Genomic DNA, 16414 nt, shown 5'->3' with positions numbered 1-16414 from the left:
GTGCACTTTGATAGACGTTTTCGGATCCCTATGGGATGAAAGACGAGATTATAATATTATTGTGATTTGTAAATGTTACATACAAACATACATATTTAATAAAAAATTATTAATTAGATTTATGACAATATTATTCTAAAATTATATAGTGTATCTAACCTATCCCGATTCTGGATAAAACATATATATGATATTTTTATTTATGCGATTTTGCTACCATATGTTATTCATATATAATATTATGTATATATGCAGGTACATAGTTAACAATATTTAAAAATATATTTAAATAAAATTGATTTCAAATAAAATTACTAATCAAACTATTTTGTATATTATTTATTAAAAAACCATCTCAAATCATACTGGTGTAGGAAGCAAGTCGCAAGTTAATTCAGAAATATGTGTGGAATTCTGATACAAAAAGCAGTGGCTTCTCAACGCTCATCAGTAAACGCCACCATATTGAGTGTTAGGTTCAATAAATGACCGGTAAACGTGTCCGCCAGAGCCGTCGATGAAGGTCTTTCTCGTTTTCTTCGGGATCGATCCGCAGAACAGCTGCTGTTGGTTCCTCCCGATGGCAACGACACTACCAAGACCACGGTAATATTCGTTACCACGATGCAGACCGGATCTTGGTGCCGACCAGAAATACGGAGACATCGGGATTATTACATTTTGGTACGGACGTTGACGGTTATAATAATAATTGTGTCGGGGCATCGCCAAGCCAGAAGACGTTGGAATTGAAGCCAAAGCGGGCATTTGCGACGGACGATGAGAGAAGCCGATATTTCGATACTTTTGAGGTCCTCGGTGGTACGCGCCTATGGTTCGAAAAACATAATAATCAAATCAAAATATTTGTAAACTCTTTGTTGGTATTTACACGTTTTTAAAAATACATATATATTAGTTACTTATAGTTATTGTTATTTTTATTTTTTATTTCGTTTAGTCACGCGTATTCATCATAAGTGATATATTATAATATATTATGGTACATTACTATATGTATATGATATAATTGTTTACGCATTGTTCTCAATAATAATAGCCGGCTGGAAGGAAAAAAAGAAATTTGTGTAAGCTGTAAGGGGGTCAAATTGTTTTAAAAAATGTTTAAAAAAAAAAATATTAAACCCAATAATTTAACTTGTTTATGTGGCGTCGACGACGCTGTCGGAAATTTCAATCTAACTATATGGTTTTAACCGACATACGTTAATAAATGATAATTTATAAATAAATAATCGGTAGTGATGATAACTATTTTATCATCATATTTATAATTAGATTTGTAAGGTCGATTTATTGTTTAATAATTTATTTTTTCAGTACAAATAAAATGTGTCAACGTTGAACCTTCAACTTGAATAGTAAAATGTTTTACATTTTTGCTATACATTTGCAATCCCCAATTGTGCCACTATCACACATAAACACGCTATCATATAGTTAAGCTCTTTATTGATCACTATTCAGTCAGTCAATTATACATACACAATATACCATGGTTATTATATGCTCAATACATTTGGTATTTATATATTATGTTTTAATTAGAATTAAACAACCACGAACTGTCACAAAACATATGAATGGTACCTATGCACATGGCCGCCGGCTCAATGTGGTAGCAATGGTAGCAAATTAGGCAGCTGCCTAGGACGGCACTAGTGTGGGGGCGGCAAATTTCAAATGAACCAAAGTGATTTGATTATTATAATATATATAATATAATATAGTATGCTGAATTGTATGTTCATTGTTCAAAATATACCAAACAATGGTTCATAGATAAAAATGACGTCCTTATTTTATTCAACCCCCTGCTGTACAAAAAATTAACTATTGCATAGGGCAGCGTAAATTAGATTTTCCTAGGGCGGCAAAAAACCTACGGCCGACCCCGTCTATGCATTATTACGTTTTTTTTCTTTTTTTAGGTACAGGGTAAATAATTAAAGTATTTAATATAAAGAATGAAGTAAATGACAAGAGGATTTCAGATGTATATCACTTTTGACTTCAAAATTAAAATAATTATTGCTCTCTCAGGTGAATCTTCGGACGAAGAACAATAAAAACGTTTATACAAAAATATAAAAATTCGAAACTCGACGGACCCCTATAGTTTACCAAATTCAAATTACTATTAGTATAACCCGACCATAAAACATATTATATTACGTAGGTAGGTATGTTAAACAGAAGAAGTTCACCAAAAAGAATCATCTAATAAGATCTCGAAAATACGATTGAACTCACCGGTGCCGTATAAGTAACTTCCGCCGATTCGATGATGATGAGTACCACAGTAGCGTCCGTTGGCGATGTTTGCCTGATGTAGGTATACACAACGAAATTAAAACTTATCATAATACACATCTAATATAATATTATATATACTACGGGATTTAAAACGACCTGAGTCGTGAGAATTAATATTGATGTAACACAAAAATAATAAACAATTTTATAGACACTTACCCAAATAGTGCGACTGTCTCCGCCACACCAGCAAACCAATACGAAGATCGCTGTCGCTTGATGCAAATTCATCTTCTGATATTTAAAAAACGTTCTCAACAATGCAGGCGATAAGAACCCGTCGAAAACTATATGTACCTAACAATGTATTATATAAATATATTAAAATCAGATCATTATAATTCCAAACACTTTTCAATTGTGTATTGATACCAAATTATTTGCTGTGACATGCGTGGTACTGTGCGAGCTTATAACTTTGTCCAACGACCGTATTTATAAAATATCTTGTATATATCCTGGGTACACCACGTGACATATTACTATGTATTATTATTATTGATCGGATCAGATTCGCGCCCAATTATCACAACACGCAATGATAAATAATATGCACACTACCATTTGACGTTTTTTTTTATGCGTACATATATGTATAATAATATTATCAAAATAGCTACAACAACAATATAGACATGTGGCACAATATGCGTGAATTAGAAGGTCAGTGTGAAGAGAGCTCAACAATTTGGAGCAGATATTTTCGAACGCACAACTATATACGTTGTGTTATAAATGTTATAATATGTAATAAATTATGTTGTGAACTTCGTGGATCCGTAGCTATGATGAGAGACATGTTTTAGACTAGCTCAAAAGCAATAGATAGGTACCGAAAAGACTATATACCTACCTATATTATCTAGGTATTTATCTTTATTAATTTTTTGAGGCGATATGTCTATAGCGCCATACGCCGATACATAATAACATATTCAATCATTTAATTTTTTCGTATTATACATATTGCAGTGTATTCTACCAAGAATTATCTCTGGTAACCCCTTTTTATCCTTTGGTTTTTAAATTAATTTAAATCAAATTTATCTTTTTTATTGTAGCAATAATAATCAGCAGTAGCGTGATAATATTTATAAATCATATGACGCACTGCAGTCTGCAACACGTTTTTAGTACCTATTCACACCACCTCTTTCTCAAAGACACCAACCATGTACCTACCTAGTATTATATCCAAGCACACAAATTTAATCTAAAACTTATAAAATGACGTATAATTAGTAATATTGGCGTAGCCCGTTTCGTCCAAAAACGACCGTCCCCGTTTGGCCCGGGTACCCGTTTTGCCCAAATTTTGTTTTTATACGATTGCCGTTTCGCCCAGAGTAGTATAGACTAATTATTTAAAATTAAGTTAAACTATGCAGTACTATTACTGCAGTAATATTACTAATTGCATTATTTTTTACCATAAGTTAACCGGGTGATATACGATTGAGAATGGAACGATTGTGGACGGACCTTTTCCCGTATCACGATTGCGAACGTTTTTACCTGCATTTTTCCGTACACCGTTGCCTGATTCGTTGTTAGTAAATTATATTTATATTACAAAAAAGATTATATATTATATATTATTTTTAGTCAGTTTTATAACTTACACCCTCCAACACACGCAATGTTTTCAGTTTTAAAACAATCACAGGCACAAACTTTGACAATAATAAATTCTATTAAAAACAAAGTACATAATCCTATGGCCAAAAAAGATAAATGTGGAATTGAATCAACATTAAAAAGTTTAAATGATTATAAAATCAATAAGAATCTAATTTTATATTTATAAAAAACTGAAAATCCCTACCAAGGGAAACATTGAAATAAAAAATAAAAATACAGAAAAAACATTTTAAAACCATTTAAATTTTTTTAATTTATTTGCTTTTAACTTATTAAACGTTATTGAACAGTATTATTAGTATTCATATAGAATTTTTTTTAATCAATCAACATTTTAAATATTACCTATTATTTTGTATAAATTTATTTTAGTTTATAACGTAGTTATAATGCCACATTAAATTATTTGTATAATATAATACATACTTTGAAATATAAATTTGTCAACGTATAGTATAAAAAAACGTTCGCAATCGTTCGGTTTTCGGCTAAAAAAACAAATTCATCGGCATTCGTTCGCATTGTTCGCAATCGTGTTATACCCTAGTTAACCAACTAATTTACCCTATTAGACATCCTATAAACCTTTTCAACATGCACTATTATATTTTTATATTATTGATCTAAAACTTAAGGCCATTAGTTTTTCCAAATTTGTATACAGAATTTTAATATTTAACATTATATAGATTACATGGTTTTATATATAAATGTAAATTATAAAATATAATTTATAAATTTGGTTGTTAAATTAAATTTCTTTGAGAAAGGAGATAAGACCACTCGTTATGTCTGGCCATATCATGAATTTGTGTAAGTTAGTGTTTATTTTGTAATTGAGTATTGGTTAAATCTTATAAAATATAAATTGGTTGATAATCAGTAATCACAATACCAATTAATCAAACTTGAGAATGCCTGACCGATTTGACTCATTTTTATTTCTATAACTAAATGCTTGTAAAATAAGTCGGAATAAAGTTTTCGTGAAAATTCGAAAATTCGAGAAAAACTGAGTGCTTTTTCTGTGTGAGTTTTGAATGTTTATTTATAGAGTCACCATTGATTAAATATTACTATTATATTATTATAATTAGGCATATATATTTTTTACAGATATTTTTATAAAAAAAAACAAATCTTCAGCACGCGCGGGAGGCGAGTGGCCAGGCTCCAGGCGAGAAAGCTTTAGCTTAAAACGTAAAATATGCTCTATCTAGTGACGGCAGTAAGAGAACACAGCAATTTTTCACATTCACATTCGACAGCCTTCCATCAAGATCAATTCCATATTTTCATTACTGGATGATGTTACGTGGCCGCAAGGGAATGTGCAGAAAAACCGAATTTTGTTGGCCATGGCATTTTTTTTCGCTGGATAGAGTATATTATAATACATAGATAATTAATATTCAGCCTAAATTAGAGCCTTATTTTACTTAGACAATATTAAAAATATAAAATACTAATATATAAGTATATAAGTTTCAAATCATCTTAGCTCCCCTGATGGGTCGTCCCCGATATAATATTTATTTATTTATTTATAGTATACATATAGGTAATTCACATTTATAATTATATAAGATTGTTGTATAATAAAGCATTTATTAATATTTATTACTTATCAACAATGACGTCACTATAGGGCTAAAATGTTGGGGGAGGGCTGTAGCTTTCATATGATATTACTTGTAAAAAGTAACTCTTGAGGTCGCCTCCACATCACCCATATATATATATATTCACTTAAAAATATTAAAAATTTTAGGAAATAAATTTATTTATTTATCCTGCGAGTTTTTTTTTCACAATAATAATATTTTAATATAGGTATTATCGGTGTACTATTTAGAGTTCAGTGCATAAACTGTAAAATTGTGTAGGTACCAATGTATCTATACAAATAATTATTTATTAAAAAAAAATACAGATATACAAATACAAGTAAAAATACAGACATACAGCTAATGATATTTACCATAATACCATAATATCATAAGAAATACAAAGTTATAATAAACTTTCAAAAAAAATTTTAAAAACAACGTCAGCAATATTACGAGTTGGTGAAGCAAAACTTCATAACAGAAGGTATGAAAAATAAAGGTTATCACTCATCACGGTAAAATATTAAATCTATGTGGGCAAAATAAAAACATAAGAATAGGCATTCAATTGAAATTTATTAGTTTATTATTATATTGTACAAAGTTAAGACAAATGGAATTTTTTTATTATTTATTAACATACAAACCTCGGTGTCGAGTAAGCCACACCTGAACGCTTTTTGGTCACAACGGCACAACAAACAGCCCATGAATCCGACTTACACGCTATCGCGCACTTTTTTCCAAAATAAAATCAAGAATTATCTACAATTTAATTTTAAAAGGTATACCAAAAGTTTAGGAAGCAATTGAATAAGTAATTTGGGGGCTAAAAGCGGCTAACCTCCCCAGCCCACCATAGTAAGTTGTACTTATGCCTGCTAAAATAATTAAGACTTACAATTTGTAGGTACGGTTCTTCTATTTTAAAATTATTTCAATAACAGTGACATCAATACCTACAACATAATTTTTTAACTAGGTTTTAAAAAGTCTTGAACTTTTTTTCCACAGTATAGGTTAGGTCTTAGGTATGTATATACAAATTTTTTAAATTACAACAATTTGCAAATTATTTTGTCGTTAAATTCTCTATTATTCATACCTAAGATTTGAAAAATCCCAAAATTAAGGTTCCACGTTAATTTTTTTTAGAATTAAAAACAAAATTTGAATACAATATTGCACAAAGTACGTTTGTATGAGCAACTGAAGTTTAAATTTTGAAAAACTAGAGTATTAACATTAAGCGATAACGATTTAAGTTTTTTTAAAGTATGCTTTACTATAATTATAATAATAATACTCAAAGAGTTTTAATTTTAGAACTTGACACATTCCACTATTACTTAAATTATCTCACCTGCTGTGTTGAATTGCTATCGCTGTAATAATAATAATTAATAACATCGCTCACTGCAGTTCGCAGAGTTGTTATTGTTATTACTGCGTATTATATGATTATTGTTATTATTATTATTTTTGTTTTCGGTGTTGTCACTGTGGAGTGGTCATGTGTAGCCGACGCTAAACATTTTAAAAACATAATACTTAAAAAAATAATATACCTACCAACATATTATATTATATTATTATTAATATCACACGTAGTATCTATATAGTCACGTCAGTGTGGGTATAATATTATAAAATATGATATCATATTATATACTACAACACATATACCTGCGGATATTTGCATAAGAAAAATAGCGACAGCGGTGCGGGTAAGGCGAGTAAACCGCGTTGGCCTACCTAAATTTGTTTAGAAGAACCCGGTGCGGAAGAAAAAAATTTGAAACCACGCGTCGCGGAAACGTTTAAAAAGCGGGCGCCTTCCGACGGACAGGGCACAGTAAATTGTTGCACTCTCCACGATGGTATACAGAGCGATCGCGCTTTACGTCGCCGTTCAGGTACACGTTCGTCATAATATTAGCTTTTACTTTAACTATTAAAATACACCATTGAACTTCGCGCGCAGATGACTTCTTATAGGTACCTACCTACCATTGTTTTTGCAGTCTTATCCGGGGTCAAGTCGGACTTGGAGGGTCACGTTTAATACTCGTCGTCCACGACAGTTTATAAACTCGTAATATCATATTGTAGAGCTGCGACCCAAAGTCCGGAACGCCTCGTAAAGTATTATATCTGTGGGTTTAGACGTGCATCTAGTAGTCTATACGTATATTATAATATTTCTAAATTTCAATTCGTTGGTGGTCACGCGAATTTGGGGTTTTTTTTTTTAAATATGACCAGGAAAATACGTTTAATATATTGTGATAATGTTTCTTAATGTTTTAACTGTTACCCCGATTTTATTTGTTTTCGGTTCGGCCGTGTCGCAGTCGGTCGTCGTCGCTTCGCCAACCGCAACCATGTCGCACGGTGAGAACATTGTCTCCCCGATGGGAACTTTTTACCACCCGACACCGTCTTCCAGGGCCAGGGGCTTACCGGAAGTGGGCAAGCTGCCCAGGACGTCAGCTATCTCCAAAAAACTTCCAGCAAGCGGACCCGACAGCAAATCGTGGCTCAAACTAACAAATGCAGGTATGTGCTGGCGTGTGCTGCACCTACTTCATAATCGTTTTATATTATTCATATAAAGCGGTATTACGCGAAAGTTCGAAAAATAAAATGAAATATGTGGCATGTAGCTCTGCAATTACTTATATATTTATATCATATAAGTCTGTAAGTCATCATATATGGTATATGTATACCTATATTATACATATAGTTGATGTACTAAATAAAGTTATATTATAGGTATAGAACATCATTATTCATATAATTATATAGCACCTACATACCACATTATTATGGTGTTACCTTGGGTAGGTATCTACGTTCAAATTATTTTTGTAAATAACTTAAAAACTATTTAAGTATTTAGGTGATTCCATTTGGTTACAAAAGTTACCTATGAATGTTAATTTCTATTAAGTTATTAACTTTTAATACCTACTGTCATCTCGTCAATATCGCACACAAATGATAAATTGCCTAATGTTCACAATTGTTAAATTAAAAATAATCAGCCACCTTTTTAGGTTTCGTCCGAAACTCGCGTGGTTTTTATTACATTGTTCGTAATTAGAAAACACCGTTGAAATTGAACCATTGAAAAAATTACAATTTCTATAGAAACCCTTATAACTTATAAGTCTAGTAATAATAATTTTACATTACTATACTACTATTAATATTAGTCGTTAAAATAATTTTTATTCTTCGGTGCTTTGATGTGCCATAAAGGGTTTTGTTGTGTTAAGCACCCAATATTTAATAATAATAATAAGATCTTGATGATGTGTGTAGGCTTTCCCACCACATTAACATCGACACTAAACATGAGGTCCAATATAATTTATTGTGGTACCTACCTATAGTAGGTATATACCAAATGGCAAATAATATAATTATTTGTTTAACTCAAATAATTATTGTAACTACTCGTCTTGTTTATGGAAAATTTAAATCGGACACCGAACGTAAATTTCCGACGATCCGGCACATTTACGACGTAGGTACAATGCCGTTTTTTTGTTTAATAAGACATACCTAAGTATTGTTTGTGCGCTTGCTGACCACACAACATAATTAATAGTTTAAACAATAAGAGGTACCTACGTGATTTGTAGCCAATTTCAATTTAAACAAAAACACCAGTAGTACCAATGTGCCATTGTATTTTCGATATTTTTTGTAAAAACAAGTATAATACAAGCAAAAATCCGAAAATAAAACCACTGGAGTTAGGTAGGTACACTGCAACAGACAGCAAGCGGATTTATGAATTCGTGATCGAACCTAATATTTATCACGAATTGTATTCACTTTGAAATATTTGACTTTTAAAAACATTTCCGGGGGGGGGGGAGTGTTACAAACCCCTCCCCTGGTTGTGTCAATGGAATCGACTGTTTATAGATTGCGTGTTGTTGTAGCAATTGTATAATAACGATATCGATTTTTAGATACATTTCGTTTTGCTTAAAATGCTTGACGTTTAATCAGTTCAACTCCCTAAACAGTAAACATGATGGTATGCTTTTCAGGTAACAACCATTTGTCACGCAACGGACGTCTTCCCACTTTGATGGATACATATCAACCACCCAGGACGCGATCTAACCACATGCGCTTGGAGGAATCACATAGGTCGGAGGAGGAAAGGGCGGAAAAGATCAACTCTGACCTGGAGAAGATGATACAGTTTATGACAATTCTAGGCCAAGTTGATAGGTATCTGTCATCGAGAGCCAAGTCCTTCGTCAGCACACTGGGCCGAGCAATGGAAAACAATCCCGACGACCATCACCTTTACAACGACAAAGATATGTCTTTAGATTACTGAGCTGCACTCGGTATTAATAAAATAAATGTTATACCTACGTTTTTAAAATATTATTTATTTTATCCATTAACTTGTTCATATTTATTAATATTTATTTCTATAAAAACCGAAAAATTTGTTCATGGTAAATTGTGTTAAGTATATGCTACTTTTGTATTAAAATCAGGATAGAAGTCTTAAAATATCATACTACTATTATATTAAGTTAGTTATTATATTTATTTATCTTATTTTGTATTCATCTGAAGCATCAACAAGTATGGACATTAGTATTTTATAAGGGGGTTAAGGTTGGTTGAGAAACATGTGTGTATGTGAGGTAAGGATTTGTCACTAAAACCCAGGTGGTTACCCATCCAGGAGTTAGCGACGTCATACAATAGTTTCCTGCTGTATACATTAGTTACTACAGCAAACCACTGAACCACACAAGATGACCAGTTGGTACTGGTGTTCAAAATAATAATTTAAAGTAACTATTAACGATTAACATACACCTAAATGTTAAAAAAAAAACCATTCATTATTTAAATTTAAACTAATACAATTATTATTATTTATTTGTTTTGAAATTGTATTTTGTTTACATTTAATGAAATTTATTACACATCAACAACAGAATATATGTACACAATTTGTTATAAATATTTTTTTTGCACAAATGTACTTACTTGCCATAATACTGTAGTATTATAGCAGTTCAACTATTCAAAATAACCAGAAAATAAATATTATATAACATTAAATATTTATTAATTGGTGACAGTCTCGCTCTGTTCACTCTCCGTCTTACTTTTTTGCCTATTCCTCCAAGCTGTCATATAGGTATGAGGATGTATGGGCAAGAATCCAGATAGTCCTAAAAACAAATAAAGTATATTTAATCCATAAATTTAGTCTAAATTATAGTGTATACAGGGTGATTCTTTTAAGTGGGTACACTAATTATCTCAAAAAGTATTGACTTTTTCAAAATATTTTTTTATATGGTTTCAAGTTGTTAAAAAACCAATGTTTTTATTAAAAAATTATATTTTTTAATATTTTTTAAGTTTTTCACTTTGTTGAATGACAACATAGAGTTTTAATTTCATATTCCAAAGCAAAATATTTTTCTAAGTATTTTGATTCTTAAAAATCGAATTTAGGACGATTAGTTTATGAGTTATATGTATTTAAAGTTTAGACAAGCGGAGTAGTGGACAAACACTTTGCGGGGTAATCCGTACCACTCCACTCTGCCAATCTAAACTTTAAATACTTATAACTCAAAAACTACTAGCCCTAAATTCGATTTTTATGAATCAAAATACTTAGAAAAATATTCTGCTTTGGAATATGAATTTAAAACTCTATGTTGTCATTCAAAAAAGTAAAAAACTTAAAAAATGATAAGCATAAAAAATATTTAAAAACATAATTTTTTAATTAAAACGTTGGTTTTTTAACAACTTGAAACCATGTAAAAAAATATTTTGAAAAAAATAAATACTTTTCGAGATAATTAGTGTACCCACTTAAAAGAATCACCTTGTAGAGTGATAATTGGATATTATTTTATTTAATATTTATTTATTTATCATTTAGCCTCCATACCTCAGAATTATTGAATAAAGATTTTACTACTATTTACTTAAATACTTTAAATACTTTAATAGATAATAATTATTAGGCATGAGATTTTTAATTTTTAATTATTAATATGATGATAACTGATAAGAAAAAGCGAAAAACATCAATATTTAAAACAAGCAAACATTAAACAACTAATATTAATCTATTAATTATTAATTATTTATAATTTTAGTCGTTACTCTGTCGACTTTTATTTTTATTTCTCTGGTTTGATTATCGAACGGAACTATTAGATATTTGGTTCGGTTCGATTATTTGGAATTTCCAGTTCGGTTTTCTAATCGAACCAAACACCCAGAGTACGGTTTGGTTCAGTTCGAAAATCAAATAGTTCGTAACATCTCTAATTTTTTTATGGACCTAATAATCTATAGACTATGGTTAAATGAAAAGACATTGAAAACAAACATCTTACATTCAACAAATTTCTTTTTCATTAAAAATAAAATAAAAACAATTGATTTATTTCTACATATATAACATACACACAAACATTTTATCACATTTCATTTAAATATACAGTTGACTCTGGATAATTCAAACCATCAATAATTCGAAGTAAATGCTCGGTCCCTTGAAAATCATACGGTAATACAAATAAAAGGATACATTTAAATCCATTTGGTAATTAACACGTTGGCTACCATGAGTATCACGGGTGTCTCACACCATGATGCAATAGATATAATTTTGACGATCTCTGGTTATGTACCATGAGAGTCACAGGGGACTCACAAATCGTCATTATGTGTGTATCGTGTGAGTTGCTGGTAACTCTCAGGTATTTCGTTTTCTTAAAGTTATGTAGAATTCAATAACCAAGAAAACTTATATTTTTTGAGAGTCACGGGTGATACTCATCGTAAATAAAAAAATATTTTTAAAATCAAGTCTGGTAGCCCACGTGTTAAAAATTAAATTTTGGGAAAACTGACATGTGACAATCGAAGTAGGTATCATCTGTTCAACGCTCGGTAATTCAAAATATATTCACCAAATAAAAAATTATGAAAAATGAAACTTAATCCAATGAAGCAGAAAACCATTACAGATTTCTTAAAAAATACCTAATAATCTTTTATTGTAATAATTGAATTTACATAGTATAATTAATAGGTATATAATTTAATTTAAAATTTAAAAACAATAAATAAATCTAATATGTACCACCCGATTTGCTGAAATAATTAATAATTATGCAAAAAATTAAAAAAAACAAAATGTTCTCAACTCTCAATTAGAATTTTTTTTTGCTCCCTCATTACTTTGAACTACTCAACAATTTAAACTCTTGGCAATTCAAAGTTTATCAATAATCTCGTCAACTTCGAATTATTGAGAGTCAACTGTACTTCAATATTTGATACATATCGATCTCAAACATTGCTTAAACATTTTATAATTACATTCTTAGCAATTAAATCTATACTCATACCTAATAATTCGGCAACTGGATTTGTCAAACGTGCTTTTTTGGCCATCCAGTATTTGATCCTTTCTAAGTTGAAGCTGACTAGTTTTTCTCCATTATGATTTTCCATAGGATCATACGTACCAAGCTGTTCAATTGGATGGGCTTTACAATCGCGTCGTTGCTACAACAAAAATATTTTAAAATTGTAAGTAAAGTATTTAAAGTACAAAATTGTTATACTTACAAGTACAACTACAATGTGGTAAAAAGGCCTGTTTGCACAGCCATATCTAGCCAAACGTATAGATTTTTTGGCCTTTTCAAAATCGTCGCCACCACCACTGGACGGCATCAGTTTTTTCAACAATCGATACGCTCTCATCGTTTTTAACTTTAAAAAAAAAATATGAAATAATTTTAGATTGTTGATTAAATATATAATATGATACTTAATGTCTTAATGTATTTGTTTAGTGAAGGTTTGAAAATAATACGAACAAGCATAACTAGAAATATAATTTATGATGGTTGATTACAACAATCACTTAGTTTATTTTCATTCTAATAGTTTATAGTTTAGCCTTATAACAAATAAATACATAATTTGCTCTGAATCAACAAATCATAATAATAAGTACATTAAAACATTAAATTAATTAGATAAATATAAAATAGGGATTTATTGATTCAATGATTCAATCTTTGATAGATTTTTAATTTATATAGATGCATAATATGTGTTGAAGGAGACTTGACTACCTTAAAGGGTTTCTTTAGTTCTACTTAAATTTTGTAAACAATAGAACATTTTAAGACTAACAACTATTCCATTCTTTCCAAATAATACTTTTTGTCAAAAGTTAAAAAATGCAATTACTATTGAATGAATACCGTAAATTTACTTACTTTTAAATATATTTCTATGAAAACTCAGAAAATAGAAATAAATGATAAAGCTGAGGATAGTTCACAGAATTCAGTAATTCCGATGTTGGTTCTAAATATTCTATGAGAATAATTCTTTTAAGTTTTCAGTGTTTTCACTCAATAGTCAATTTAGAATGTATTTTAGATACGACCGATAACCTAAAATGTCGAAAAAATTGATAAAAATCTCATTTTCTAGTGTACCTTCCACGATTTAAGATAGTACTATCTTAAATAGTGTTGCTTTCCGGGGCGGGATGGGTACAGTTCGGCCCGTGATAAGAGTTCGGCCCAGTGATAAGGAATTTTCGATTATTCAGAGTAAGCATAAAACGATAATTAATGTTTGAGATTAATTCTTAACGGTATGTTAATACTAATTATTTAACCAGAATTCGAGTAAGTCGTCATTTTGAATTTAATACTGGTCATCTCTCCAACGAATAAAATTACATTGTCAAGTGACATGGAAGCCATTAAAGTAAGTGTTATGATAATACCCATTTTTGTCAGCTCTTTTTTACAAATTGACTTTTGAACATGAAATACTTTTACAGGAAGCGCCCATCCCGGCAATGGATAGTTTGACCGCAGCCATGAAAAACAACATTGTCCCGAACCAAGAATATCTGTTACAAGGAAGTGTTCTGGACTCTGCTGTTGAGGTCCTGTTGCATAGATTGCGAGGCCTTTGCGATAATGTTGATTCTGGACCGGAGACATTCCACGACCATGAAATGTGTTTTAGCATAAGTAATATATTGTTTTCTGTCTTTTCAAGTACATACTTCATGGCTATCCCAAATTATTCTCTATATCATATTTCTTTAAGGGAGTGTAACACCACAACCGCTCACACTGAGAGTAAGGAGGGCGATTGACTATTTAGACATGCCATACCAGCTTCGTTACATAGGACAGCCTGAATTAGGTAAAATTCATGTGTATTTTACACTAAAAGATAGAGCCTTTATTTAAAAATTTCAGCTTAAGTCTTTTATATTGAGACTTTCTACCTATAGACATTTAATATTAGCCAGTTTTCAGGAGATAAATCTAGACCAACAATTCTACGAAACAGTATCGACGTAGCTACTACACCAACAATAGTAGACTTCCTCACAGAAATGGGATTTCGCATGGATTTTGAATACATTTTACGTGGCTATATGTTTCGTAAAGGCAGAATGAAGATTACAGTGTCTAAAATATTTAAAGTTAGCGATATTAAGTTTATTTTTGTACTGTATTAAGTATTACATAATATTTAATATTTTTTTACAGATGATGGTAGTGGGTAAACCTGCTCCAGAGAGTGTTGATCCAATATCACAATCATACCTAGTAGAGTTGAGTGTATTAGCACCCAGTAATCAAGATGCTATTGCTGAAGACATGCGTGTATTTGCTGAACAACTGAAGCCACTGGTGCACTTAGAAAAAGTAGATTACAAACGATTAACACAACCGCCTTTATAAAATCCTAACTTTAATATAATATAATAATAAACAAATATTTAAAGCTACCTATGATTTACTATTTTTGTAGTTTTTAAATAAATTTTTTTACTAAAACTTGTTTAGGCTAAATTATACAGTAGATTCTCAATTTATCAGTAATCACAAACTCAATTAAAATTCCATTGAAATAATTACTATTACAATAAAACTAGATGTCTCAAACTGTTAATGTTCTCCTGGAGTTTTGACATAACAAGAGTTTACTGTATTTCATATTTTATGAGGACGCTATAGACATATTTGTTGTCTCCATCTTACAAGTGCGTAACATTACAAATTTACACTGAGCAAATCACGTTTTACTTCGTTAGTTTAAAAATTAGAGTAAATTGACCTATTATGAAACTTGATGTTAAGAACATTGTCTGTTGGTTTTTTTTTAAGATAGTTCAATGTTGTGACAAGTTATGCATATACAAAAAAGTGTAAATTCAAAATGCTTATAACTCACTTAAAAACTTAGTTATCGTAGAAAAACAATATACAAACAGATAATATTTTTGAAATCAAGTTTCAAAATAGGTCGTTTCACTCTTATTTTTAAACTAACTGAGCTAAACGTGATCTGCTGAGCGTAAATTTGCACTTGTAAGATGAAGACAACAAATGATGGTTGCGTAGCGTCCTCTTATGAGAACAAACATTTCAGTTAAGGTGATTAGAAGCGGTGATTTTCTGTCTTTGTGTAACACACATGGAACATACAATACGTCTGATAAAAATAAAGTACTTCTAGTTGCTCGATTTAAAATATGTAAAGATTTTTGAATTGGTATACAAGTTTACTTTGCATCGGTTGAAGCATATTTTTAATATATTTAATAAAAAAAATTGACAAATTTATAAAATTTAAAATATTTATTCTTATCAAAATATTGCTACAAGCGAAAAGTGCTTCGACCGATGCTAAGTAAACTTGTATACCAAATTTTAAATCGAACAACTAGGAGTACCTTAATT

The 16414-nt window shown here is 30.4% G+C and overlaps 4 protein-coding genes across 7 annotated transcripts; 2 read left to right on the top strand and 2 right to left on the bottom strand.

Annotated features, from left to right (window-relative positions):
• Window positions 1–324: 324 nt before the first annotated feature.
• Window positions 325–7078, bottom strand: LOC107163486 (uncharacterized). Of its 4 annotated transcripts, XM_089226506.1 has the most exons (5): window positions 6490–6535; window positions 6236–6353; window positions 2497–2634; window positions 2275–2347; window positions 325–830 (listed from the first exon to the last, which is right to left on the bottom strand). In XM_089226506.1, the coding sequence occupies exons 2-5, from the start codon at window positions 6296–6298 to the stop codon at window positions 448–450; spliced, it is 657 nt and encodes a 218-aa protein (XP_089082632.1). In that variant the 5' UTR covers window positions 6299–6353; window positions 6490–6535; the 3' UTR covers window positions 325–447. The 4 variants fall into 4 exon arrangements, with proteins under 4 accessions (XP_089082632.1, XP_089082633.1, XP_089082634.1 ...); XM_089226507.1 differs by lacking the exons at window positions 6236–6353; window positions 6490–6535 and adding an exon at window positions 6952–7078; XM_089226508.1 differs by lacking the exons at window positions 6236–6353; window positions 6490–6535 and adding an exon at window positions 6694–6901.
• A 267-nt stretch (window positions 7079–7345) lies between these two features.
• LOC107163477 (uncharacterized) lies at window positions 7346–10172 on the top strand. The gene is made up of 3 exons (XM_015510930.2): window positions 7346–7504; window positions 7943–8147; window positions 9659–10172. The coding sequence occupies exons 1-3, from the start codon at window positions 7466–7468 to the stop codon at window positions 9955–9957; spliced, it is 543 nt and encodes a 180-aa protein (XP_015366416.1). The 5' UTR covers window positions 7346–7465; the 3' UTR covers window positions 9958–10172.
• Window positions 10173–10480: 308 nt separating this feature from the next.
• On the bottom strand, window positions 10481–14078 carry mRpS16 (mitochondrial ribosomal protein S16). The gene is made up of 4 exons (XM_015510931.2): window positions 13913–14078; window positions 13251–13397; window positions 13028–13187; window positions 10481–10816 (listed from the first exon to the last, which is right to left on the bottom strand). Exons 2-4 carry the CDS (start codon window positions 13386–13388, stop codon window positions 10710–10712), a joined length of 405 nt encoding a protein of 134 aa, XP_015366417.1. The 5' UTR covers window positions 13389–13397; window positions 13913–14078; the 3' UTR covers window positions 10481–10709.
• A 162-nt stretch (window positions 14079–14240) lies between these two features.
• MED18 (mediator complex subunit 18) lies at window positions 14241–15459 on the top strand. Its single transcript, XM_015510932.2, has 5 exons — window positions 14241–14414; window positions 14491–14686; window positions 14766–14864; window positions 14981–15150; window positions 15218–15459. Exons 1-5 carry the CDS (start codon window positions 14400–14402, stop codon window positions 15410–15412), a joined length of 675 nt encoding a protein of 224 aa, XP_015366418.1. The 5' UTR covers window positions 14241–14399; the 3' UTR covers window positions 15413–15459.
• The last annotated feature ends 955 nt before the right edge of the window (window positions 15460–16414 follow it).

Source organism: Diuraphis noxia, unplaced genomic scaffold (assembly GCF_037042655.1).
Source record: "Diuraphis noxia isolate RWA-SAM2 unplaced genomic scaffold, SU_Dnox_SAM2 contig0004, whole genome shotgun sequence".
In the NCBI taxonomy this organism is placed as follows: Eukaryota; Metazoa; Arthropoda; class Insecta; order Hemiptera; family Aphididae; genus Diuraphis; species Diuraphis noxia.
This window is presented reverse-complemented; position numbering and strand designations above follow the sequence as displayed.